Genomic DNA, 27,572 nt, shown 5'->3' with positions numbered 1-27,572 from the left:
AGTGTAAACATCTCTAACATTTACCAAGCAGCTATGCACATATAGAGATATGACCACGCAACTTTCACTCCTACCTCTGCACATTATTGTCTCTCCGTTAATGTATGCTTACAGGGGAGTTCTTTTAGCTCTTAGTTGCTCTACCATGCTCAGATATATACAACCACAACGCAAGATCTCTGTCTCAAGTCTTTCCTAATAGATCTGCTAGATCAGAATACAACTCTACACCTTGCCCGTTTTTAAAAGCACATATGCCAGTGATTAACCATTTACTGGTTAATCCATTATCTGGTGTCTCCACTTTTCCTGCTAGAACTCTGCAAGGTTGGGTGCATTTCTTATTGGCAGGAGAACTGCCGCTGGGTGAGTGTGACTGCACACCACGCTGGACACTGGGATGTTGTTAAGATACAACTGTCCCTTTTACAGTAATGCCACATATTATTATAAATGTCATACAGACATCATCAGGTAGTATCTGTGAGGCAAGTGCTGTTAGTTTTGGGGGAATACTTTCCTCTAGTCTGCAGCAAAAGTTGCTTGTGTTAATACTTGGGTTTTACTGCCCTTTCATTATTTATCGGTGGCCCACGGGTATTTGTATGCACACATATTTGAGCAAATTACTTGTCTTTTCAGACACTGGGACTCCTTACTTACTTAGTGCTGGTGTTGCTGTTCTGTTTTCTGATCTTCTTCTGCCACCAGGATAAGTACTCTTAGGGTTTATTGCTTTCTTTGTAACCGTACGAACATAACACTTTTTTTTTGTTGACACAACTTCAGTGCACTTCCCTTCCTCTTATACATGTCAGCAGATCCTTCAGTAATCTTCTTTTAAATGCAACCATTTCTACCATGTCGGTCTGCACAAATAGAAATGACTTCACTCACTCGCCCGTCACCTAGTCGAACACAAAGCAACAACGGCCGAGAAACAAGACCACCCGATGGAATCGGTGCGTCTCACGTTGTGCCATAGCGTCCATAAACCTATTTCAGGTTGGGCGATGGGTGGGTGACAGCAAGAGCTTTGCTGCCCAGGCCCGCAGATGGTCACGGTGACTCAGCGGCAGAAGCAGAGGTGGGAGAGGCCAGATGGAGCCGAGGCGGCCGCGGGCAGCTGGCTGCCTCCGGGGGTAGATGGGGACAATTTCTGTTGGCAGAGCGAAGTAGGCGGGGTACGATTCTGCTAATTTTGCTAGGAGGTAGGCAGAAGCGAAGTAGCATCCTAAGCAGAAACGACTAGTAACTGATACGTGCATAGGCTACCGGTAGAGCTCCGTGGCTCGCTACACCCCCTGCACCGTAGCGAAGCCCCGGTCGGCGGAACCGGGCTTATACCCAAATCCAGAGCCGTGACAGCCTGGGAGCCAGCTGCGGTGGCCGCTCTCTGCCGGACCCCGCGGGGGGGTCCTGGCTCCCGTAGCCATCCCGGCTCCCGGGGGACTGCCCCTGCTGCGGGAGAAACCAGTCCCCCAGCTCCACGGAAAACATCCCGTCAGACCGCTTTCTCACAAAACCCCTCCTGCGAAAGCACCTCTTCTGACCGCAACTAGCAATTTATTCCGTGGAAAAAGGCAGTCCTTCAAACAGGTGGCTCCGAGGGCGTATATCGCAAATCCAATCTTTTGAAAACAGTCCAGAAATCCACAGAAGAGGTGTGCAATGAACCTCTCCAAAACTGTTTAGGCTACCTTTGGTTGAGAAATGGGTAGCGATTTAGACCCAGACATACTTCTGGGAGAACCTACTGAGATTTCCTAATATAGAAGAAAAGCATTCGCATTGTTCATTAACAAAGTGCCGTGAAAATGTTAATATTTTCTTTGGCTTTTACATTGTTATAACTGACAGTCTTGGCAAAAAGGCTATTTCCTTTTTAACAACAACAAAAAAAATATACCTGATCTAATTATAACTTTGAGTTTACAGCTTTTACCATTTATGGGGATTATTGACGAATACCGGTGTTGAGAATCAAATAACTTACTCTGGAAAGAAGAAATAGTTTTTAGCCACGTATTTAACACATTAAAAGCTACATATTGAATAAAACCTGAATATAGGGCAGAAAATAATTACCTAAACGATAGCAGTCTTTTCAGAAAGTCCGTAAGAGCATATACAATAGATAATAGCTCTAAGGGTAATTCTTCCATAGAAACAGGCATCTCAAAGAAAACTTTTGAAGAAGCGTGCTTCAGTTAATAAAAAGATTCTAATAATGTTTACATTAGCAACACTAACTATTGCCAATATTAACATTAATCACACAGACTTCTTTATTGCATTCAAGACCATGCTGAGGAATAGGGCTGAAAACAGGACATATTGCCTTGTCTTGATAGATGAAGGAGGGCCTGAACCCATCATGCGCTTGTATGTCCTAATAGGAGATGCTTATAGTCTCAGGTCCTGCTCTGGACTCCTGGGATTCTCTATGCCTCTCCAACAGTTAAATTCTTCACTTTCTGTAGAAAAGAGTGGACAGCCAGAATTCTCTTCTCTTTTACTAGCTGAGTGGAAAGAGGTTAGGTAGTGAGCCCACCTTTTCCCACCTTATTGGAGGGACTGCACAAGGCTGGCCACGGAGCAACAAGGAGGTACCACCTAAAACAAAGCCCATTTTTGGTAACTATCCCTTGTCTCCAATAGGTTTTGAATAAAGAAATCACAATCAGACCAGCAACACTTCAAGTCAGACAACTAATTTTTCTTGGAGATATATATATCTCTCTCTCTCTCTCCTGACTCCATACAGGTATCTTTCCATTTCAAATTAGAGTGAAGGAGCCATACACATGGGTTTTCCCTTATTTCTGAATATTTACAACCCTTTTTTACCTTCTAAATAACTTTATATTTTTTATGTTCCCCATGTTAATAGTCTGAGCCAAATTAGAGAAGATTTTGTTGTGATACACCTGCCTCAGCATCCCCTCGAGGTTGTGTCTTGATGGGGAAGAGCATCATGTGAGGAATCAGAGGAATTGTAAACATTCGTGACAACATTACATTAAAATCAGCATGAGACTAACTCTTCCGAAGTTTCACCAGCTGGGACAGCCACCTCATCACTGGGTACGTGAATAAGTGCAATCAGGAAACCACTTGTGTCTGTCTGTGTATTGTCTAGTATCCCTGAGGGGGGTCTTATTACATACTCACAGGCTTCTTTTCAGTTCGGTAATAGGAACAAGTCCAGCGATAAGAATCCACTGGAGTATTTTTAATAATACATTTACAGAAGCAGATTTTATTACAGATCATGATTAAAAAAAAAAAAAAAGATTAATGCAATGTTTGTTTGAAAACTCTAAAAAGGAAGCTCCACCTGTCCACCTCGGAGGGCCACCAGGTTACTAAAGCCTATTAATCATCAATGAGGTCATTTCCAGGTCTTCCCTGACCCTAAAATTAAGCCATAGCTGGCGATTATGAAAATCCAATTACCCGACACATTTTCCCAGTTGTTTATTTAAGCTGGGCAATTTCTTTAAATACACATTCCCATGTTTATTCAGCACTCCTGAAAAAATGCAACGCCCAGATTCCCGGTCCTCGGCTTTTCATTCTCTCCAGCGGTTTTGGAAGCAGCGGTGACGGCTGCTGCCCTCCAAGAGCCATTGCCCTCCGACCCCGGCATTGCAGACGTGGGAGGCTCTTCCTTCTGCACCCTCGGTCCTCCGTCCCGCTGCCGAGCTTCTGCGCGGCCCAGGCGGGATCTGCGTCCGCCGGGCAGGTGGAAGGAAGCCATTAATTAGCGGGAAGAGCGGCGCTGGCTGCCGCTGCTGGGGAGGGAGTTCGCTTTGGGTCCTCAGATCCCGCTTGTACCGGGAGACGTTCCGCAGGGCTACTCTCCCCGGGTTTTGCTGCGGGGATGACGGGAAAAACACCGCGGTTCCCCTCTGCGTTTTATTTCTCTAGTGCTCACAGACCAGGTCTAGCCGCGGGTCCTGAGTCTCTTCCCTTGCTGGTCCATCTCATCAGCCAATGCACCGAATTCAGGTGGGTTCTGCACTGCTGCAATTGCACTGGGAGACCACAATCAATCAGGCACGTGGTTTCCACCACTTACTACCTTACCCGGGCCAGGCTTCACCTGCTTATCTGGTGTTGTGTTTCAGTAGAGTAATTCAAAAGGAAAAAAATACACATTTGTAAAAAAGGACAATGGAAAAAATATAGGTCTCATCTTTCCTGCTGCTTTTAGCAAAATAGCTAAGAGAAAACACAGTCATGTCGACGAACAAATGTGATACGTAAAGCTGCGGTGGGGTGTGAAAAGCACAGTAAATCAGAAAAGGACATAATGTTTCTGTTGTTATTAATCCTGTATTTTGATATAAAGTAAATAAAAATAGGATACTGCATAACTCCCATTGACTTCTTCAAGAAAAATCAATGTTGAAAAAAGAAAAAGTAGAGAGCAGAAATACAGAGGGGTTAAAATGATCTTTGCAAAGGACTGAACATACTGCCATTTTCATCCAGCCTTGGGCAAACAGTAACGCACGTCTTCTAACATATGACTGAGACATTTCTTCACAAATCCAGATTTATAATATCCATTACAGTCAGTCCTCAGAAGGTTAAAAGATAACGCTTATTTGAAGTGAAGTATAATTCAATAAATTTTAAAGTAATATTCACAGTATTGTTAAATAGTTGCTTCTAACAAGCATAAGAACTGTTTATGTGTTTTTCACAAATGCTTATATATGATTCTTGCTCTGTACGCGCTAGCCTAAAATATATATCATCACCTCGTACTGCTTATGTTACTGGATGTTTTGGGAAAGTAGGGCTGAATGCGAGCATGGTTACATTAATGGGTGCGGTAACCTCTCACGTTTTTTCTGGCCATCAGCATACTATCATCTCAAACAAGTCTTCTAAGCATGTGGTAAAACTCCATCATTGAGCACCAAACTTGAAAAAAGAAGATTCATTTTTTCCTAGGTCTACATTCTTTTCTTGGAGATGTAGAGCTCATAAGTTTCCGTTTTCTGTTGTGCTGCAGCACATATTAGAGAATATTCTGATAGAAACCCCATAACTGATAATATACAATACCCATTAGTGCAATTATCCTCTTATTTACTCCTACTTTCAACAAAGGCCAATCAATATCATCAGTATTACTTTGAGAAAAAAAATGAACTAAAAAATCATTTTGTAACTATGTGAATGTCATCCTAATGAATAACTATTTGCACATAGTACTTACTGCATATAATGTACTTTTTTATTTTTACACTCCTAGGTGCCCTATGAAGCATCGTTATACAGATGCTACGCTTGGCAGATCCATGATGATAACTCAAGTTTCCTAAATGATCTCTGCTTTGCTTGCTGACAATTCTGGGTTGCTGTTGGTTTTCACTTGAACAAGTGCTGCAGCTTTTAGGAACCCACTCAGACCCGGGGTTATCGACACTTTTAAGCAAACAAAACCTACATCACACCCAAACTGAAGTACTCAAAAATCAGTAGCTGCAATCGACCAACTAACCAGGCCAAAGAAGAATTAGTGTTAGAAGCAGGACTAAAACCCAAGGTTCCCTAAATCTGTGTCATTTCTCAGGTTACCTTAAGTCATTTTGCAATCAATTGTCATAGGTACTCTTCTCTAAGGGAAATTACTCTTCCACTGATTTCAAGATTCAGCATTATTTATGTCAATCATTTACTTAAAAAAACAACAGCAGAGAAATACAAACTGATTTTGATAGAACATCTGTAACTATGAATATAAAATGTCTGATTTACTTTGCATTAAAGGGTAACAGGCATTATGGCGAGTCTAAATTGATACAGCCTGATACCCTGAAGGACCTATTCCACTCAGCTCATGTTTGGTCATTTTGCAGCAACTTTACTATGCATGAAAATAAAAAATGCAGGACCAGACTTCCACCTTCAGCACTTTGGTGTGCAGGTGGTCAAACCTTGATCTTCCCCCCTCTCCTGCTATCCCCTGACATACCAGTGCTAGTTAAAACACCAGAAGTTACCTACTGACCTCCTATCATGCCTAGGAACAGTGGACCTCTCTTTTTCTGTAGGCTGCTGGCCTCATTTCCAAAGCCTTATTCCTCTCACAAATTAACCTTCCTCTGCCTCTGATTCCTCCTCTCCAGAGAGGAGATCCTGGAGAGATAGGTAGATACTAGCCCAATGTTTCCACAAGCATGCTTAGCAATTCAGTTGTTAATATAACTGATATTTATAATATTTCTACTCTGCCTCCCACCAACCAGAGTGCCTCATTTACAGTGCAGAGGCAGTAATTGGGATATAACACTGAAGGTAATACCTATCACCAGAAAGCCAGAGATGGAAGATATGTAAGCTCAGGACTATGAGGAAGGCAATGGGATGAAGTATGCTGATCCTATGCACCTTCTTGGAAAGAACATCTGCCATTTCTGCTCACGGTTGCTCTATCACACCGCTCTCCTCGGAGTATTCCGGTGTTGCATTATTATTTTTTCCCACTTATTTGTCACTTGAAAAACTGATGCTTCCTGCCTGTCACTCTGAGGAAGGGGTCTGGAAGTGACAACAGCAAGCTGTGTGCCCACTGAAAGGAGAAGAAGAGGGATATATGGCTGCTGTGAGGCAAGACTTCCAATCCTCTGCTGCTTCCTACCCACAAGAAACCTCCTGGCAGCACCTCTGAGTCCATAGAAGCCGATGAGGAGCCTCAGCTCTAAAGTTTAAATAGCTTTTCTGGAAAGTGGAGGCACTTCATGTTCTCTCCAGAGGGTCTGATCTTGTTCCCACAGCCGCGAGCGAGAGCAGGCCAATACCTCTAGCACTAAATTGCAAACAATTCTCAGGATCTACTCACAGCTCAGCATGTCAAAATGAACTGAGGAAACGGTTTTGACAAGTACTTCTGGACTAAGTTTTAAGCAATCAGTATCTGGTTAGGACAGGAATGGCTCAATATCCTGTAGAGGAAAACAGCTGACATGAGAGTAGTTTCAACTTTCCCTCTTTTAATCATGCTTTCTAATGTACTGCCAATTCACTCCTGTTCTGCCCTCGATAAGGCTACGCCGCTCGGCTACGGGAACTGACTGTTCAAAAATGCAAAGCTTATACAACCTCCCATCTTTTCCTGTAGATTATTTCTACAATCAAATTGTGTTTTGTCACGCAAACTTCTCTCCCCAATAAACTTCGATGGTAACATAAAGCTCTATTTCTGATTCGTATTCACATATATGTATTTTCAGCATGAGTGAAAACTGAGTTAAATGTTCAGAGGTAAAAATAAATGAAGATGCTAATTTGTTGTGCTTATTTGAGCTGTTTTTTCAAAGAGCTGAATAAATGTTTACTAATTTATGGTTAATTTGCTTTAGATAGTAGAGCTTTAATTGAATGCAGTCTTGTTTATTGCTATTATTATCTGCTTGCATTGCAGCATTGCTCTATTTCATACTGGAGGCCTCGTTGCACAAACATACTGGATGACCTGTTCTCTCTCCGATTAATGCACACGCTAATTTAAACCAAGCTACAATGAATATAAACAAAAGGGATTAAAAGAATAGGGAAAAGGAAAAGAGAATGGAGAGGAATAACAATTAGCTGCTAGGGCTCCAGAGTTTAAACAAATGCACAATTTAATGTGCTCAGAGGATGCATTATTTAGGGTAAGCCAACAAGAATTGTTAAAACCCCCCAAATATTCTGTCTGCTGTATCTTCTGCTTGAAAATTAGAAAAAACCCAATCAATTTGCAAAATATTTTTTGTCAAACTTGTATGAGTTACCCCTCTATGATTTCAGTTCACAAGTACCTCCATGATACCTTGGACGAGCTGTAGCCGGGCACCATCATTTCCCATTTAGATCTCTTGTCCAGGTGCAAAGCCTGATGACTTTTGCCAGCACACGCAAGTCTCGCTCCTTTGCTGAGCACTACAGCATGCCCAGAGGGTGCTTGCCTGCAGTATTCAGAGAACCATAGACTATCTAAGAGAACTGATCTAATAAATGAGAACGGAGAGGTGCAACACTACAGCAATAGCTTCTAGGAAGTGTTTTTTTAAGACTGGTTAACTGAGATTTTTTGCTATTTAGTTGGTCAGCCCTATGGCAAACAAATAAGTAATGGACTGATCTTAGGTTTTTCAGCTTTTAGATGAAAAAAAAGTTTGTGTTGGTTTTTTTTTTTTTCCATAACAGGACCCTTATCAATAAATCCATTTAGCTTCATGTATTCCATACTAATTAATCTCTTAAGCACAAACTCTACCTCCATGCTGCACCTGCTGCTCATCTAAGGAATGTAATCTACAACCCTTAAATCCAAACAAGCAGATATATAATCTATTCACACATTAATGTCCTTCAATACTCTTTTGGGTCTTCAACCAAAACCAGCTGACCTGGAAAAAGACATGGGTAGGAGTATTCTTAATGTAATTAGGCAGTATCTTCAGACAGTATCAGTAAGAGAAAATTATTTTTTATTGTGACTTGAAGACTAATCAGTACAATGAGTTCTTTCCTGGTGAGTTTGCCATTTGGGAAAGACAGGAAGGAACATCTGGGAAAAGAGGCGCTTACTACACCCTGTCAACCTTAAGATAATAAAAAAGCACATTCTGTGTTTATTTGACTTGGTCTTCACTATCTTTAAACTACTGCAAGTGTCACACAGAAGATTTCTAAGCAGACAAATGAATTGTTAGTGCACTTTGAAGAAATTACTGAGCAGCAGCAGTTCCTGAAGAATGTAAAACCTCCAGACCCACAGCATTGCTCAACCGAGCTGCGCCATCTGTGGACTTCTGTAAAGGGAGCCGGCAAAACGGCTCCACTCGCAGCGGACAAAGCGTCCAAGGCTGCCCGTACAGACCAGAAATCCTTTTAGCTCATACACTTTGGAAGGCACAGTCCCCTTTCCAGAGTGAATTACGTGCTTAAGTTATACTACGAGTTGATGGGATTTAGGCTCTTAGAGACAGGAACCACACATGTGCCCTTAGGTCTGCCACTTAGCTGTTTCTCAAGTTTCCAGAGCTGACACCTAAGCCAGGTATATAAACCTTTCACTCTTCCCAGCTTTTTCTTCTTGATTCACTGTAGTAGTCTGGCTTTCCAGCCTTGCTTTCTATGGGAAGGCTTGCTCAAACAAGTATATTAATGTGCGGAGTGCCTGGATTCCCTTTGAAAACGAAGTTTAGGAAATCCACTTAGGCTTGTAATTTGAAATGGAGCAATGCTCGAATGCTTTTAAAAGACAGCTGTAAATGTCTGCATACCAAGGTGTACTTTATCTTGCACTTCAGAGATTAGTTAGACCTTTAAAAGAGCTATTGCCAAGCTGTACAGCCCCATTGAGGGCTGAGCAGCTGATGAGGAACAGGCAGGCGAGTGACCTGGAGCTCCTTTCCACGGAGCTCAGCAGATCCCTTGAAGCCACGGCCCTGGCCACTGCCTGCCTTCATCACGGACGTTCCTATAGGGGAGTGCATAGGCTGGGCTCCAGAGAAGCGAAATGCATCTGTACCTGCGCCCAGAGATGAAGGCAGGGGCCAGAGTGAAGGGTTTCTGTATCTACTCTTCCTCATACAGAGCATCAATGAGTCAGCACAGATTGGAAATTTCAGAGTGAAATAATTATAATTGCCTCAGATTCATAGTTCTCTATTAGCAAAGGATTCACGGCATGAAGGAACTTAAATCACTTGATTTAAATTCCCTTCTGTGAATTTGAATAGAGGAGGGAAATGTGAGGACTCTGATAAAAGCAGTGTTCCTCTAAACGCACATTGCATTATGAAATAAAAAGAAAGGAGGAGAAGTCATATCTGAAAGATAGACCAAACTGCCTCCCGGCCCGACCTCCGCCCCATCTATCTCAGTACAAACACTCTCAACACACAGGGCTCCACGCAGCTAATGATGTAACACAGGTTAGATTAACATACATTGAAGTGAGTGATACAGAAATATGAACGTAAATTTGGTGTACTAGGTAAGACCAAAGGTTGACCAGTATCCTGTTTTCAACAATGGCCAGCAAGAGGAGGTTTAGGGAAAGAATGCAAGAACAAATCAAGCAGGAATTACTGATTACTTAATTAACACTGTTATTTTTAGTATGCCCTCCAGCTTCTGGCAATCTGTAGTTTAGGAACATCCTGAACCAAAGCTTGCTTCCATATCTTTGAGTCTGGTGTCTTCTGTGATTTTTCCTTCAGACAGCTTTCTTAGCCCACCTTCTGACCTCGGCACTGTCTCAGGACAATGAGCTCCGTAGCTGGGAGCCAGGCAATAATGAACACCAGACACGGGGACTAGAGGGGTATTTAGGCCATCTACATTTGGGACAATCCTTGTGATGAAGTAGAAAACATTTGTTTTATTCTAATCTTATCAGTAAATTGCAAATGCATTCTCTGTAGCCAGAGGATTACCTTTGGGATTAATTACAGTACCAGCTTTCTGCTTTTCACAATGCCGCCTTCTTTCGCAAACCTATTCAGTATTGTGCTCTGCGGGCCAAATTCTCTTCCCAGCTACCTCTATAAATCCACTGAGGCAAACCAAGCTAAATAGAGTCTAAAGTGAAACGAGACCATGCAAATTGGATTTATTAGCTGTTGTGTGCTTTCCTGCCGTTCTGATTGTTTTCCATCATTTGTTGTAAGGCTAGGCTGTGACGTCCACTGTCACATCCAGGGAAAGGAACGGAAAGCCTCTGGACTATGCAGCAGTCCTCCGGTGCAATTTGCTACAACTCAGGAAGGATTTGAGACATCTCAGAGACGGGAGATGTGGCTGCCAGGGGGACGGTGGGAAGTGGAAGCGCCAGCCCTGGCAGAGGGGCAGGCTCAGCTGCCTCCTGCCCAGCACCGGCCCCATCTCTCGCTGGCAGCGCGGCTTTCCAGGGAGCTGCTATTGGTCATCCCGAAGCATCGGGACCGAGTTCCCTAGAGAAACATTGTACTTAACGACATTTTTCTGTGTGGGAATTATATACAGTACTTCCCCTTCTGATGCCTATTGCATATTTGAGCGGTCACTTGAAGTCGCTGTGTTCTGTTTTGCTCCTGTTAACAAATCACAGTATTAGCATAACCGGGATAATTATAGCTACCACAAATTAATAACAACAATACACACAGTTTGTTAAGCATCAAAAGTATGTTCTTTGATAGGGAACATGAGGGAAGTCCCTGTCCCAGAAAGAAATACCACTGTTGTAGCTTCTTACAGACTCCACCAGTTAGAGAACGGAATGAAGGGTTCAAGAGTCCAGGTATTTTATGAAGATAGGGCACTGATTTGCAATATCGACTTGGATCAGTCACTTAACCAATTAATGTCTCACTTGCCTTACTATGAAAATAGTAAGAGCTTCTGAAACGTGTTGGCCATGCTCAGAGAAGGTTCAAAGTCAAACCAAACTGATGCATCAGCTTGGATCTGATGGTATCAAAGCAGACAAACAACTCCAGCGAGAACCTGGCTGAAATGTCAGTGTCGTATGAAATCAGCTACTGCCTCTGGGCAGTATTTCTTGGGCTGAGCCATTCTCATGGCATACTCTGGGCATCCTCATCTCTGCCATGATGCTACCGCGTCTGCATTTCCTGAGGCTTGCCTGATTGTCTGTACGCATCTACCACCTTGTCTGATGTTGAGATTGTAAGTTTTTTGGATAGAGGATCATTTCATTTTTGTGTGTATATGGAGCCTTGCACAGAGGGATCCTGATCTGTGACCGAGGCTCTCGGGTACTATATTGATAAAAATGCTAAAGAGAATTTCCCACAAGAGCTGAGAAATAGTCTGACCCACAGATTTGCATGCAGTATTCTTTGAGGAAAGGTGTATTTGCAAACAAAGGACATTTCTGCTAGCTAGCAATGTTAAGCTTTCTGTACATACTACCTCTGACTGCATAAGAGATATTTGCTGAATTTCCAGCACCGTTTTTTTCCAAAAAGAAGCAGTATGATTAGTCAACTGTCATAATTTGTAAGTGTTCTCCTGACAATGCACAGAAATAAAATGAATTATGATTGCATTCAAAGAAGACATTCATGGCCTGGAATATTAAACTGATGGCTACAATATAAGCTAGATGCTTAGTAAGTACTGTCCAGTCCTGCAATTCAAAGACATTCTTGGATATTTTATAGTGCAGTTTTGGACGTGCTTTGATGTTTTTCTTTTCTTTCTTTAGCTGTGTTCTGTGTCTGTTCCTAACATTTTAAATTAAGGGGAACTGAGCAGCTAAAATTCAGCTTTAGGCTGCCCTGCAGAACAGTTGGCCAGAAGGAATAGCATAATCAGTGAGAAATACATTTCAAAACAAGAGGAAAGGTGAATATTTCTGTTTTAATTTGAGGCATTGGCCTTTTTCAGACATTAACAGGAGAATTCAAGGAGACTTCTATAAAGACCCCGAAGCTGAAAAATCAACCTTTCCTGTAAATTTCAAACCCCTGTATATCTGCTAGGGACGCTCCCTTCCACATCAGTTGTTTATTTTACTGAAATCAGTACCTGGGGGTTCTAGTCAAGGACTCACGTGATGCAATGCACCTCATTCTGCTTACCCAATCTCATAATGAAACTGGTTCTCTTCTCTTTGTCCCCTAGCACGGCATTTCCAACCTGCCGATGTGAAAAGGCGATATATTTGGTTGTAAATATCACAGGTGGACACATCCTGCTACGGGCTGAGCTGAGATACTTGGAGCATTCAAGTTTAGCTAACGTGCATCTCCTCGCTTTCCCAGATGTCCCACTCTGCCTGCACGTTAGGACAGCTGGCAAAGCGGTTACAGAAACCCTGCCCGCGATGGTCGACCACAGAAACGAAGCGGAGGCAGAGAGGAGCCGAGGAAATCAGCCACTGGAAAGCTGCGTCGGAGTTTCACCCTCTGACCAAACGGCGCTTAAAAACCCAAACCCGCTGCTGGACAAGACAAGGGGATTACTCACACATCTCAAATTACTCATGTGCCCAGGGCAACAATGACTCGTCTGATCCTAGGCCTGAGAGTCATTTAAATATTAACATGGATATTTCCCCTCGGTTTCTTGTGCCGTGCGTTACTTTTCAAAAGATCGGCTGGACGAATCACTGCAAAACCACCAAAACTGTCTACCAGATGGCGGTCACTGATTAATTTGTCTCAACTTAAGCCAAAAAGGAAGAAAATGCGATGGGTGGAGCAGTAAAGACAAGCACAATCAACATCCGACCAAACAGGGTTTCCTGTCACCTTGGGAACGACACTGATTGGCACCGCGGTTTCCTGTGTACAAGCTAAAACCAGTAGCAACTGGAGCAACAAGAATAAACGCCAGATAAGAGACCTGGGAATACAATAAAATTATTACAAAATTCCTGACTAAACCTCACAAGACGGTAAAGGCAAAACCAAGGGTAGGCATGCGTTGCGTGCTAAACGGAACACTCCCCAGCATCTCAGAGAAGAGGACTACCAAGCTGCACCAGAAGAATTTCTCCAAACGAGGGTGGGTTAATTTGCCTGAATTATCCACTCCCAGAAAAGAATGTCACGTGCTTTGAAGAGCTTTTAGTTCTTTGCAAGAGGAAAAAAAAGGGATGTGGGACAATTTAAAGCAGAGATGGAGCTAGGAGTGGTAATGTACCGTCTGCCCACGCTAATCTGAAGGAATTTGCAAGAGGTTCTAGAGACATAGGGAAACGGACCGTGGGTGTAAGTTTGGGCGATGGCACATAGTTATTTGCATCTATTTATTTAGATCGTAACTCCCACAGAGTTTTGCTTCAAAGAGCTCTAACCACAACCAAAACACCTTCTCAACCAGCCAGGAGTCAAATAGTTAAAATATGGTTTTTAAAGGGTCTTTGTTAGGCTGGTGCCTGAGTTCACTTCCCCTCCAGAGAAAGGGGACAATTCACATTCCTGCCCTCTTCCTACGCTGCAGATAAGCAAAGACGTCTGTAATGGGTTGGACAGAACAGACGTTTGTGCAACTCAGGGGTCCAGCGCTTGCAAAAAGTTTTCAGAGTGACCGTGCACGAACAGAGACGTTGTTATACAAATGCAAGTTGGAGGTAAAGCATTATTCTCTCTCTTAGTCATGAATCCAAAACAGACCTCTTGGGCACTGAGCAGGAGACCCTCAGAGCTGGACCCCACTTCTCGTTCGCCGTTACTTACTCCCACCTCGGTAGCCCAGGTTTTCAGCCCTCGCCCTTACCCAAGGTGCAGGTGCCAGCAGTCCCGGTGTGCCCTTCGAGGTAGTTGAGGTGGCCCGAGGAGGAGGAGGGATGCCAGGGTGCCAGGCTGCGGGCACAGCCTGCGCTGAAAGGAGCGTTACTACCACGCACAGCCCACGAGGAGCTGCCCACGGTCAGGACTGCTCCCCTCACGTCAGCTGCTACACCAGCTGCGCACTGCTTCGTGTGCAAGCTGCATCAAGAAAAAGAAATTAAACAGCGCCAGGAAACAATCCCAGGCGCTGAAACGCGGTAATCGATACTGCTACGTTTCAAGCCTTGCAGCCCTGGCTTGGTGTTAGCCTTCGCCAACAAGAGTGCTCCAAAGCAATTCACTGGCACGGTTTGGGAACCAGCACATGCACAAACCGTTCCCAGCAGGCAGTCTGCATCCAGCCCCCGCTCTTTTGGAGGTAAAGGGAGCTTGGCAGTATGGACACAAACGAATCTCTGCTAGCTGGCCTCAGTGCAATAAGTGTTTCTGGGTGTATTGAAGTTATTAGTGCATCTTGCAGACCAGGACAGAATATAGCTGAGAGGTCTGCCAAACGAGAGAATGCATTTTCAGGGTCCTTCAGAAAGTGGTTTGGTTTTTTATCGTATTCTCTCACTCTTCTTAAAGGATGTGGACAAATAGCAGCGTGTAGGACTTTTACTGTACTTCAGGTTAAGGTTCTCATCTTTGCTACGTCTCTTCAGACAGACACGCCAGCCAGCCGGTCTCACTCCAGTGGTTAGCAGTGAGGCCGGAGGAGGTTTACGTGCCACATCCATCCAAAGTGCTCTAATGAGTCAGTGGCAGAGACGGACTGGAGCACAAAAATTCCTGCCTACCACCTCAAACTCAGTTTACTGGTCCCTGGTGCTTTGCAAATTCCTTCTGATAGGATATCACCGTAAAATCGTTCTCCAGCTAGTACTTCGATGTTGGCACATAGCTGTGCTTTGAATAATTACACTGACATTTTCCTGAAAACAATCCCTAGGATTTAAATTAAGAATGCAGAAAGCATATTCAGCTCCACACAATAGGGTAAATTTATCCTCCAAATCTATGCAAAGCTAGTATATTTTAGCCAGGAAATTCAAGGCCCCTTCCTGTAAATATATTAAGTTCCCATGCTTGTGTCATAAACTACAAAAACTGGCATGTTTACAGTAGTCCAACTGCAAGGTGCTACCCTCTGAGCATTACTTGAAATGATTACTCACAATGGACGGTTTTGTACAAAGATAACAGATCAGCAACACCATAATTATATTTGCAGCAACTGTGCTCTGTGATCTAAAACTCAGAACAGAACCAGAGAGAATTGTTGGAAATTTTTCTCATCTATTAGAGCGGAGATTTGGTTTAACGGTGATATCCTGAGATGCAGCTGCCATTATATTAATGAAGCAAAGAGCACATCAGGTTTTTTACCCTGGTTCCAACATTTCTTACAAGTTTTTATTTGGTATACAGTATTGTTAAGATAATGATTCATTTTAATGGATACTGCTTTACTAACACCAGGAGAATAGGTATTACAGTTAGTGTTTGTCATCCACAGCATTTGTCATTCTAATGGCAATTGACAGGGCACAGAAGTTGTATAGGTGACCGAAACAATAGTTTCATTTGTGTGTCTATGAAGAATAACTAATAAAAGAGAATAGTTATCAATACTAACACAGGAATTTTCTTCCACCTCCAAATTGAAGCCCAAACTGTTCACAATTTTCTCTGAAGTTGTCAAATACAAGATGTTTCTGAGGAAGGACGCCAAAGGCAGAGAACAATAATTGCTCTCATTTTTTGTGTGACTGAATGTGTGAGTACCTCTTGCTAATACATTCCTGATTCAAACTTTATCTTTTGGCAGTGAGTTCCACAGACTACTATGGGTTATCCAAATAGATTTTTAAAAATTATTTAAAAATACATTGCCTTTCTTTTCCATCAGAATATCTCTTTTTCTCATCTTATAAGGAAGTGGACAGAAGTGAGCATTTAGCAGCTTTATAACGCACATTATTTTAACTTTTATTTCATGATACTTACAGTGAGCTATACTCACTGTATGTCCACTGAATACTTCTTAGAACTGGAGAAAAGAATTCCGCTGTCAATTTACAGGCATCTTCAGGATGCTAAGAGAAATCCCACTGGTTACAGTCTATTAACCGTGGCACAGGGTTTTTATAGCATTGCTGTGCTTTGTGGGGAAAAGTAACATCACACGTGGTTCTCCCAGTCAGAGTTCAAGCCAAGATTCAGTCCTATCTGTTATGTTTGTAGGGAGTTACACCTGACATTGATTTAGGTGATTTTCCCCCTACTATTCTCTATTCTGATGCCTACTGATTTTCTCTAGAGGTTGCAGACTTGGTTGCACAGCATATGTTGCATGATGTCAGTGAGCAGCCCTCTCCCCTCCAGTTTTGCTCACGCTGGTGTTGCCTGCCTTCCCTTTCACAGAGTATCTTCTGTTTTCCTGTGTTCCAGCAGTGCTTCCATACCGTTACAGAATTCTTTTATTTCACATTTTAAAAATATTTTATTATTTCACTTATCTGCCAGGTTTTTGCTCTATTTGCCAAACTTCTTTCCTATTATATTCTCCACTCTCCTGTATTTATTTGCACTGAAAAAAAAATTAGCACGAAGCACATGTAAAATGTTACTTGGTCTGAATGAGAGTCCTGCATGCCCCTAGCATCCTGATTTGTGAGCATGAGGAGCTTTCCCTTTTAGACAGAATTTCCAATGAATATGTAACAGACTGAGAAAACATAGTGCTGCGATTTTTCCCACTGATTATTTAGATGTAATAGCCACAGTTTTAGGTCTTTGTGGCTAGGATGGAATACAAAAGCTTGAGAAGACTTTCCAAAGCACTGTTTGTTTTTTAACATACAGAGTAGAAGAGCTATTTTCCACATTTTCTTTTCTTCCATGTACTTTTGCATGCTACATAGATAGTAACTAATTTGAACAAAACAGTATATTGTGCACTAGTTAGTTGACATACAGTTGTCCTAGTCACAAATAATACTGGAACTAAAACTCACAGCAGCAGTGGCTGGAGGAAAAGTAAATCCAGTTGTAAAACAAGTAAATACTGTACTGGTGTGGTAGCTTTTATATTTATATTTATTTTTATATTTATATTTATATCCCCACCATACTTGTGTTTTAAAAACTTACTGCTCGTACTAAGAATTTTCAATGCTTGACATGTCAGAATGAAATTTAAAACATCACATCCCACTTCACCAGATTCTGATTTTGGCTGGGACCATTTATATCAAGATGAATTTTTGGTCAACCAGCAGAATAAAAGGAAGCCTTACCCTGCTGAAGGAAAATACTATCTGTCTTATTTGTATAGACCTATAAAAGCCTAAGTAGAAAAATAAACACTGATGCAGTACTTGTGGATATGCTCACAGAAGAGAAAAGGATCGTTTATGTCCTAAATTCAAGCATTGGCGCTCTGATATTGTGAGAGTTCATCACTGAAGACACCACAGCAGAACATTAGCTCTCCCGCTCCTTTGGTCAGTAACGGCACTGTGTGGGTTGCCGATGGAGAAGGTCTTTGCTGCAAAGGAGCAGCAGTTGTGAAAACACCAGAAGAGAGCAACTTTGAAGCATTCTGTACTGAACGATCCGGAGGATGCCAGGAGGGTCTGAAGACGGCCCTTCACCTGCCTGCCCCAGCATCTGTCATTTCAGGACATGGTTTAGTGGGCATGGTGGTGTTGGGTTGACGGTTGGACTTGATGATCCTAAAGGTCTTTTCCAACCTAAACGATTCTATGATTCTATGATTGATTGTAACAGAAAGGGGTCAGTGCCTCTTTGTTCTAACAGCCCTCTCACCTCCATACCTGTCGGTCCCTCCTCCACTCTTGGCCACCACCGCTCCATCCCTTCGCCAGCCACACGCCACCCATGGGCGCACGTCCCCGACCAGTATCCAGGAAAATAACTCGCCTCCCGGTGCCGCTGGGCCGGTCACCATCCTGACTACGTGACCACCTTCCCTCCTCCAAGAGCTACAGCCAAAGAATAAAAAATGCAGATGCCACCTCAACGCCAGATGTGAGGGGGTTTGGGGGGGGTGGCAGTGCCACCTGCATTCAGCAGGCATTCAGCATTCAGCAAGGCACCAAGCACTGGGGTGTGTACTGTCACAGAAAAATCATCTGCGGCGTTCTACATGTGTGATAGTGCAAATGGTGCCTAATCTGCTGGGGGAGCTGTGTCTTAGGGAAAGAGCTGACTAAGAGCCTTTCCTGATATGCAGAAACAAACGTATGTGGACTTGGCTCTGGTATTCAGAAGCAAAATACATTTTAAGAAGCTGGACAAACTCCCAGAAACATTTTGATCTATGGGCGGTTGTCGATTAACAATTTGTCTGCCTCTGTACCAGCCTGTCATGGTTTAACCCCGGCCGGTAGTTAAGCCTCACGCTGCCACTTGCTTGGTCCCCCCGCAAGTGGGATGGGGGAGAGAATAAGAAAAAAAAGTAAAACTTGTGGGTTGAGATAAAGACAGTTTAACAGGACAGAAAAGGAAGGGAATAATAATAATAATAATAATAATAATAATAATAGTAAATATACAAAACAAGTGATGCACAATGCAATTGCTCACCACTCGCCGACTGATGCCCAGTTAGTTCCTGAGCAGTGATCTCCCCCCAGGCCAACCTCCCCCAGTTTATATACTGGGCAAGACGTCACATGGTCTGGAATACCCCTTTGGCCAGTTGGGGTCAGCTGTCCTGGCTGTGTCCCCTCCCAACTTCTTGTGCCCCTCCAGCCGTCTTGCTGGCTGGGCATGAGAAGCTGAAAAACCCTTGACTTGGTATAAACACTGCTGAGCAACCACCAAAAACATCAGTGTGTTATCGATATTCTTCTCACACTAAATCCAAAACATAACACTATACCAGCTACTAGAAAGAAAATTAACTCTATCCCAGCTGAAACCAGGACACAGCCAATGCTATTCCTACTGAAAATGGAAAGGTCCAGAGGACCTGATGCTGATGTGGTGCTTTGTGAAAACTCAGTTCCACTGTATTTTTGCATTTAGGTGTGCTCCTCAAAGCAGCACCTAGTGTGCAGAGCAGGGAGAGCTTGAAGAGGCAGGCATCATCCGCCTTTCTGTCCCATCCTTCAGAGATACTGCCACAAGCTTCTCATCTAGATGGCTAGGCACAGCGGTTGGCTCACTCTCTGGTTTGGCCCATGGTCCATCGATTTCTCTTTGAAGAGATACCGTTTGGGCTGGATCATATGAAGCATTTCATGACTGTGGATCACACTTAAGGAATCAAACCAGGGAGTCTGGATAGTTAGAAAATACTGCTCAGGAACCACTGTCAAGCCACCTGGCCAAAGGAATCTCGATGCTAAGTTTGTCAAGGACTTCCCATATCCACACTAGCCTGCCAAGAGCTTCTTCCCCTGGCAGAAACCAAAATCAGGGTAGCAAACATTACTGAATGGGTGCCCCTGAGCTGTGGCTATGGGCAGGAGGGGACCTCCAGGCTTGATCCAACTCCGTACTGACAGAAAAAGGGCTGCGAGCAGACTGTTCTGTGCACAGCGTGCTGCTTGCAGGGTGCAGACCCATGCTGTAAGGTCCACGGCTCCCATGAGTCATGAGGATGGCCCAAGGTTGCCTAGTGCAAGGCTGTTGTGGGGAAGAAAGGTGGAGAGGGGTTTTAAACTGTCCACATACCTGGTCATTGGATGATGTCTGAGGCAAAATGTGTTGCTGAAGTATTACTTTTTGCCTCCAATGCTTCTGTGTGTGTCAAAATGTGTGAAAATTTGTTCATAGTACAGGGTATAGTAAATAAAAAAGAAATATATACAAAAATAGCTGCTTATTTCAGAGGAAGAGAAGACAACCCATTCCCTAAAGTTCTCCCCCTCAAACCCCCAGACCTCCATATCACTGAGCTTGAAAGAAACTTAAACCACCATTTCTTAGAAGTGGGCTTGGGCTAATAAAATGTAACTGTGTTAAACATGACAAAAAGAACTGCAGAATGGGATTTTATCACAATTGCTTTCACTTTCTCACAATGGCCTATTGGTGTTCTTTTACATTAGAAACTGAAGTGCTAAGTTCCTTCAACTTCTTTTTCCTTAGTAAAAAGCTGAAATGCCTGGTTTATTTGATCAAACATCAGGTTTAGTTTCCTCTTTGTATCTCAGCTCTCCATTTTGACACATCTGACCCAGAACTTTGTCCTTCCAAAGGATGAAATTTGGTTTAGGAGTATTAAATGCTGAGTTCCTATCTGCGGTGGTGGAAGTTAAGATTCTAGATCAATAGTTTTTATTTTCTTTGTCTGAGCAATGGAAAAATTTCTTCCCCGGTCCTTAAGTATAAACTCCCTCTACAAATTCCTTCACCCTAATCCCTCTCAACTATTACGTATGCTATGTTAGGTACTAGGTATTATAAACTAGCTATGTGATCCCCATGCTCATGTGCTCTACTTCTAGGGCCTTGTGGAATGAGAGCAACTATCAAAACGTACTTACTTGTTTCCTCCATTCCTTATTTTTTAGCTGCAGTGATACCAGCACCTATTTTATAACAGCTCTGCCTGTCACAAGATGCTGAAAAAAGATGCTGAAAGCATCTTTTACTCATGGAAGAATCAATCCCCCTCCCTTAGCTCTGTCTGTGGCTCATATAGCCATTGATAAAATCTCTGTCATTGAAATCCCGCAGTTCAAGCTGAATCAGGGTTACTGCTCAACTCTGAGAGTCCTCACAGATGAGGCTCCATTTGGTCTCCTTTTCTTTCTGATTTCCCCATCATATCTGTGTGGCGTCTGTTCTTTCATTTACCGTCTGTGCCGGGGTAGAAGAGTTCAGTTGCACGGCTGCATGCTACGTTAGTTATTCAGAGCACTGATGCTTTATGAAAGCGGCCTGCAGCCAGCAGGCAAGAAAATTATATAGGTTTCTAGCAGAGGAGAGACAGATGTCAGTGTGCATTCTCCTGTGGGAAGAAAAACTAGTTTTATAAAAAGAGCACTGGCCCAGTTTTTGAAAGGCAGAATGAGTGGCAAGGTTTGGTGACCAAGTATTTTCGAGTTGCTGCACACAAGGGTCGGTTTCATTACTAATCACTTATTTATCTTTTTTGTAAAGCCTGTAGACCTTAGACTGTATCCTGATCATCATGGGAAGCTGGATTTAAGAAGAAATATTATCTAAAGGTGATAATGGAAACACGGTATGAGATTGGTAAATGCAGTCAGTTGGTGTAAATATTTCTTCCTTCTGAGTTTCCCATGTGCTATGGATGCCCTGACAATGAGAATGTCCTTTGCTGACAAAACATAACCAGCCCTTGTGCCCTCTGCCAGGAACTCCAGGATCAAAAAAGGCAAAAATCAATGGAAAATGAAAAATTATTTCTTTGGAGTAATTGTTGGGAAGTGGAAGAAACAAATTAGCAAAAGAATTCCAGTACTGCAGTTAATCTCAGCCCAAACTTCTGGACCTTTGCTCATATGAAAAGAAAAGGAAAGGAGAGAATACCCATGAGGTAGATATTAACACACCAAAATGCCACTTCTCAGATGACCGTATGGCAAAGTCTCCCATTCGTTGACAGAAGTGACACATATGAAATCATGCAGTGTGAGTGTAACAAAGCAGAATAAATGCTGAACGCGCCGGGCGCCATCCTACCTTTCCTGGAGCCCCACAGGTTTCATTCTGAAAGGAGACGGACTGGCACACAGAGGAGGTTTGAGCTCAGGAACACACTGGCCTTGAGGGTCCACTACAACATTGACAACCTTTGGAGCCTGTTCAGGCTGGACCATGCTGTTGGTGGTCTTATACTCGGACTGAGATGTCTGCAGGGGAAGGGGCGAGAGGTGGATCTCCTGCTTCTTTTCCTTCTCTTGTCTCAGTGACAACTGGATCTTCTCCTTTAATCTGTACAGAACCTACAGAAATAAAGAGGAAAGCCCAATATCAAGTCCCTGGTAAACAAGGCAAGGAAAGTATCACAAATGCTGGATAAGATTGCTATACGTGGCTTTCATTCCTAGAAGGTAAGCCACAAGTTGTGTTACTCGGCGTTTCCCACAACGGGATAAATATTTCCATTACATAAACCACAGTGTGTACACGTGGGCAGCAGGGATTTTAACAGTTCTCATTGTGAGCCAGTAATTATTTGTAATACCATCAGTTGTATTATTAAAGAGGCAAATAACATAGAATGGAAAACAGTTACAAAAGACACTGTGAAGAAGGAAATACTGATAAACAGAGTAATTGTAGAAAAAAATGTAAGAATTTTAACACAAGAGAGACAATGGCACAAAATAAAATAGATGCTCATGATATATCCAGGTACATGTCTCTAATTATAGCAGCCTCAATTTGGTTTAGGGCAGATGTTCTTAAAAGCTCTTACTCATTTTGCATGGAGCTGATGGTTGAACAGAGTAACTTTACTAGGCCACCTTTGTAATGGTAGGCTGCTACTACTCTGAAATATTCCTCAGGATAAGGATATCCCTCAATTTCCTCAGAGAAACATAACCTGTTCTGGAATAAATCTGATGTGATGCACGGCCTATGAAGCTATTTAGAACATCCGTTCAGAAAAGTGTGTTTTACAATTACCAAGACACTGGCGTCTGAACATACTGTAATGCCAGGATTCTCTGCCCACCTATTGCTTACGAACTTGGATGTCAGGTATCTGCAGCAAAAGCTTTTCAGAAGTTATACCGATCCTCTTCCACCGAACTCCACACTGACGTTGCTGCACACCGGCTTGGCGAGGGCTGATGGGCAGCGTGTGCTCAGCAATGTCACTCCAGTGGAACCTGTGTTATGCCTATTTAACACATCTTATCTCTCTTCAGAGGAATGCAAAAAACAATTTCTGAGCCGTAGTTGTGTCATTTTCAAAATGTGCCTTACAACCTATGACACTTAGGAGAATTACTATTGTGAGTACTGTGTGTGGAGGTGGGTGAAAGGCACTTACACAGCTTTTTGAAAGTGTCTGCAGACACCCTTATACCTTCTACTCTGCTTTATCGGTTGCTGTAAAACATTCCAATTGAACCCTGGTTTGCAAAGCCATAAAGACAAAGCCTAGACCAAAGCATTTTTCCCCTGCAAGTCAGAAGCTCTTTGACAGCTGTTGCCTCACTAGCACCGCATAAAGATCTATCCCTCCCTAGCTTTCCAGTGAAGACTGGGTATATCTGATGGGTTTGTTTTTTCAAGGATTAGCATTAGAGGTTTAGCTGGGAACTGACCTAATGTCATTAGCAATACACCCATTAAACAAGACTTAGCTACGTAAACCATCTGTTCGTTCACAAGAGTTTAGAATTAAATTGCATGGATAAGATAAGCTGCTCTTTGCCATCATTCTGCAGAAAAACACCAGCCCTACTGTGAAGCAAGGACACAGGTATCAGTAAAGATAAAACAGAGGCTTGAAATATTTTAACCCTCTTTTCTTCCAGTGATTGCTTTGGTCTCATTTGTTTCTGGTAACCCACAGTCATGACAGTGTTAACCTTACCTTCTTGCCACTGATATATTTTGACATAGTTTTATCCCTTGGAGACACAGGGAATTATGTTTTTGACTTTCAAAAACCTGGACGAGTATTATTTCATGTCCTTTTTAATACTCTATTATTAGACCCTAGGAAAAAAGATAGCCTGCCACCAGCAGAAGCTGAAAAAAAGCTAAAGAACCACAATTGATCTAAGAGCTAATACACTTTCCTCAGAAAGTGTGGTCAGGGCCATCATGTTTTTAATGAATTCCAGGTGAAAGTCAAACAAACAGAAATGGCCAAAAAGACAGTGATCAACCCAATCACCAAGCTCTGCAAAGGGAACAACTTAGTCGTACTCATATTTCAAATCAGTTTAAACACATCTGTCAGTATGGATGGAAACAGATATGAAGCCCTTAAATTAGGAAAAGTTTTACCGATACCCCAGAAGACTCATTGTGAGGATAATCAAGAGGCATGGAGCAACTGAACAACATGAAGCACTATTTTCCAGGACACACAAGGCGGGATACCTGTAATATTTTCATATATTAAGCCTAGGGTTCAAAGCCACAGTCCAAAAGGAAAATAACTCTTCCTTCTGCCTCCTCTTTGACTGAGCTTATATGCAAGAATGACAAGGTGCTGACAGCATGGCATTACCTCTTTATATTTCTGCTCAGATTTCTGCCAAGGAAAGCTGAGATGTTACACCCTAGCTTGGCCAGTACCTCCTACCTACCTGTCCTGGGTTTGGCTGGGATAGTGTTAATTTTCTTCCTAGTGGCTGGTACAGTGTGTTTTGGATTTAGTGTGAGACTAATGTTGATAACACACTGATGCTGTAGTTGTTGCTAAGTAGCGCTTATCCTAAGTTCAGGATTTTTCAGTTTCCCATGCTCTGCCAGCGAGCAGGGGCACAAGAAGCTGGGAGGGAGCATGGCCAGGAGAGCTGACCCGAACTGGCCAAAGGGATAGTCCATATCATAGGACGTCGTGCCCAGTATATAAACTGGGGGGAGTTGGCCAGGAGGGGCTGATCGCTGCTCGGGCACTGGTCAGCAGATGGTGAGCAATTGCATTGTGCATCACTTGGGGTTTTCTTGTTCTTTCTTTCTTTCTTTATTTTATTTTATTATATTCCTTTTCTTTACTACTATTATTATTATTATTATATTTTATTAGTAGTAGTATTAAATTTTATTTTACTTTAGTTATTAAATCGTTCTTATTTCAACCCCCAAGTTTTACTTTTTTTCCAATTCTCCCCACCCTACTCGGGTGGGTTGGGGGGAGTGAGCGAGCGGCTGCGTGGTGCCTAGTTCCCGGCTGGGCTTAAACCACGACACTACCCATTCAAAATACCAGTGGAAACTGCTTTTATTCATCTTCAGAGATCGACAGGAAATCCCAATGAGATAACTGTGTCTCCAGAACAAAGATCTTGGCAATGGTTATGTGGAGCAGCGATAGGAAAACTCATCTGCCTAGAGATATTTAGGTCACCCAGGACTGTATAGTAAAATCTCCCAGAAACCATGGAAATTAAGATAGTTCACTCTAATTAAAAGCGTTCTCTCTAACAAATACTTACCAACATGTGTGTGAGGCTGTGTGTGTATCTCTGCATGAGCAGAACTATCATACATGTGTATACATGAGAAGAATTGGCTAACAAAATTTCCCTCAAACCCTGAGGAAGGGATGAAAGAACAGAAATATGACAGGTGTTAGTCGTGTTGTTTGATGCATTACTGGGAGGCATTTGGATACTATGATTTGAACGCACTATAAAAAGTTCTATAGAAGCAGAATAAAAGAATTCAGACAGTCTAGGGCTGGTTTATAGACAAACCCCTTAATTTCAAGTTGGCTTAAGCACTCTTGCAGTATGGTAAAAATACATACTGTTAATTTTGATTTAAATCTTTAAACTGGCAGAAGTTGAAGTTGATAGGCCGATATTAGTTAGTTGTACATATTCTATAATCAAAGTGCTTTCAGAAGTCCTGCACCACTTTATGAATCCTGAAACTCATAAGTTTAAGAACAAGAGATAGGTCATGTGAAAACTTGATGCTGGAATGCATTTTTTGTTATTCAATATCCCTCTTGTTAAAGAAATTCCAAAATACAATCATGAAGCTGAAAAAATATTTAAGTAACTATCTCCCCCAAACATCAGATAACTGTTCATAACTCATAAAACACTGGAGACAGTAGTAAAAATTCAGATCCTCACAATTTGTTGACAAGACAAAATTCATGGAATCATAGATTCATAGAATAGTTTGAGTCGGAAAGGACCTTTAAAGATCACAAGTCCAACCCCCCTGCTATAAGCAGAGACATCTTTCACAGGTCATGTGTTTAATTATTTTAAATCAAAAAATCCTACTTTTTGATTTTTTTTAGTGGGAAAAAGAAAAACATTTAGGAAACCCTCTTATCACAACTAGCTACAAATATTTCATAATCTGAAGGTGATACTTCCAGATGACTCAAGAGATACTTATACATACATATTTTAAAAAAAAAAAAAGGATATGCAAACATACTGGTTTATTAAAACAGGCAAAATTAGTAAGAAATATGATAGCAAATAATTTAACCCACTGTCAAATATCATGTTATTTAGTAAATTTGGTGATGGGTCAGTTATTACTCTGTCTATGTAAAATAAAAAATAGAGACCTGTTTTACACAAAGGAGTGCTAAAAATATTTATTCTTACTTAGCACTTTGCTTGCCAAACTTGATAAATGATGTACAGTGTTCCCAGTGGAAGTGAGCCCATGGTCAGCCCATGATGAGGATAGCAACGAGCTGTGTGTTGGCTTCCACATACAATGAATCGCTCCTGGGATGCAAGAAGTTCCCATACCACGACAACAAGGACTAGCTGAGTAAATACCTAAAATGACCTCAGATGTACAATTTACAAGTCCGAATTTAGCGCATGTGCTGCTGTCTTACACTGTTTAGCAATACTCTGCACTGTAGATTTTTATGTATAGAGGCCAGATATTCGTTAAATTCCAGGAAGCATGAAGCAGCCTAAAAGCTGTTAATGCACAGTGCGCTCTCAGCGCAGGGAAGCATCATGATTTGTAAAACCCAATTAAGAGACAAGACTGCACGTTTTACAATTTCTGTTAGAAATTACACAGAACAAAGCAGTAACACTGACAATTCAGCTGCCTTACACTGAGCACGGCTGATCATCATGATCATCACTTAAAGTACTTTCTGCTCCACACTTTAAAGGACACTTCCAAGTCATCTATAGATGCAGGCTAAGCTTTCTGCTTTTGGACCCTCTAAACTGCAAATAACTACCTATGGACAAACGGGTGCCTACCCTGGAGCTTTAAAAAAGAGGCTGCCTTTTGGGGCTCTCATGGTTGCTACAGCCAAAGCTCCTTAGGACGAGCCCTAACGCCTTACGCCAAAGCTGAATGGTCTGATAGGCTGCAATGGCTGAATTTGAAATACTGAATTCCTACTTCTCATAAATCTGCCGCTCTGACACACATAAAGTGGGATGAAAAACAGTGTGAGCCCTTTGTTAGCTTTATAGATTGCACATACTCCGTGTATCAGCTGGTCCTGGCAAAATCTGAGACAGTGTCCATTTACACAGCCTACACACGTAAAGCACAAGTAAAGGTACAGGTTGGACCTGGGAGGGGACCGAAAGGGGAATGCCTGTAGAAAAGACCACAGCATCATAG

At 42.4% G+C, this 27,572-nt stretch overlaps 1 protein-coding gene across 4 annotated transcripts in view; it reads right to left on the bottom strand.

The window, feature by feature from the left end:
* Positions 1-27,572, bottom strand: part of PTPRR (protein tyrosine phosphatase receptor type R) — a 154,580-nt gene that overhangs the window by 37,718 nt on the left and 89,290 nt on the right. For all 4 annotated transcript variants that reach the window (XM_052774616.1, XM_052774617.1, XM_052774619.1 and 1 more), the window contains one exon: positions 21,987-22,249. In XM_052774616.1, coding sequence (XP_052630576.1) covers positions 21,987-22,249 — 263 coding nt within the window. The remainder of the gene's footprint in view (positions 1-21,986; positions 22,250-27,572) is intronic.

Source organism: Harpia harpyja, chromosome 23 (assembly GCF_026419915.1).
Source record: "Harpia harpyja isolate bHarHar1 chromosome 23, bHarHar1 primary haplotype, whole genome shotgun sequence".
In the NCBI taxonomy this organism is placed as follows: domain Eukaryota; kingdom Metazoa; phylum Chordata; class Aves; order Accipitriformes; family Accipitridae; genus Harpia; species Harpia harpyja.
The sequence above is the reverse complement of the archived record's forward strand: the minus strand, read 5'-3'. Positions and strand labels throughout refer to the sequence as shown.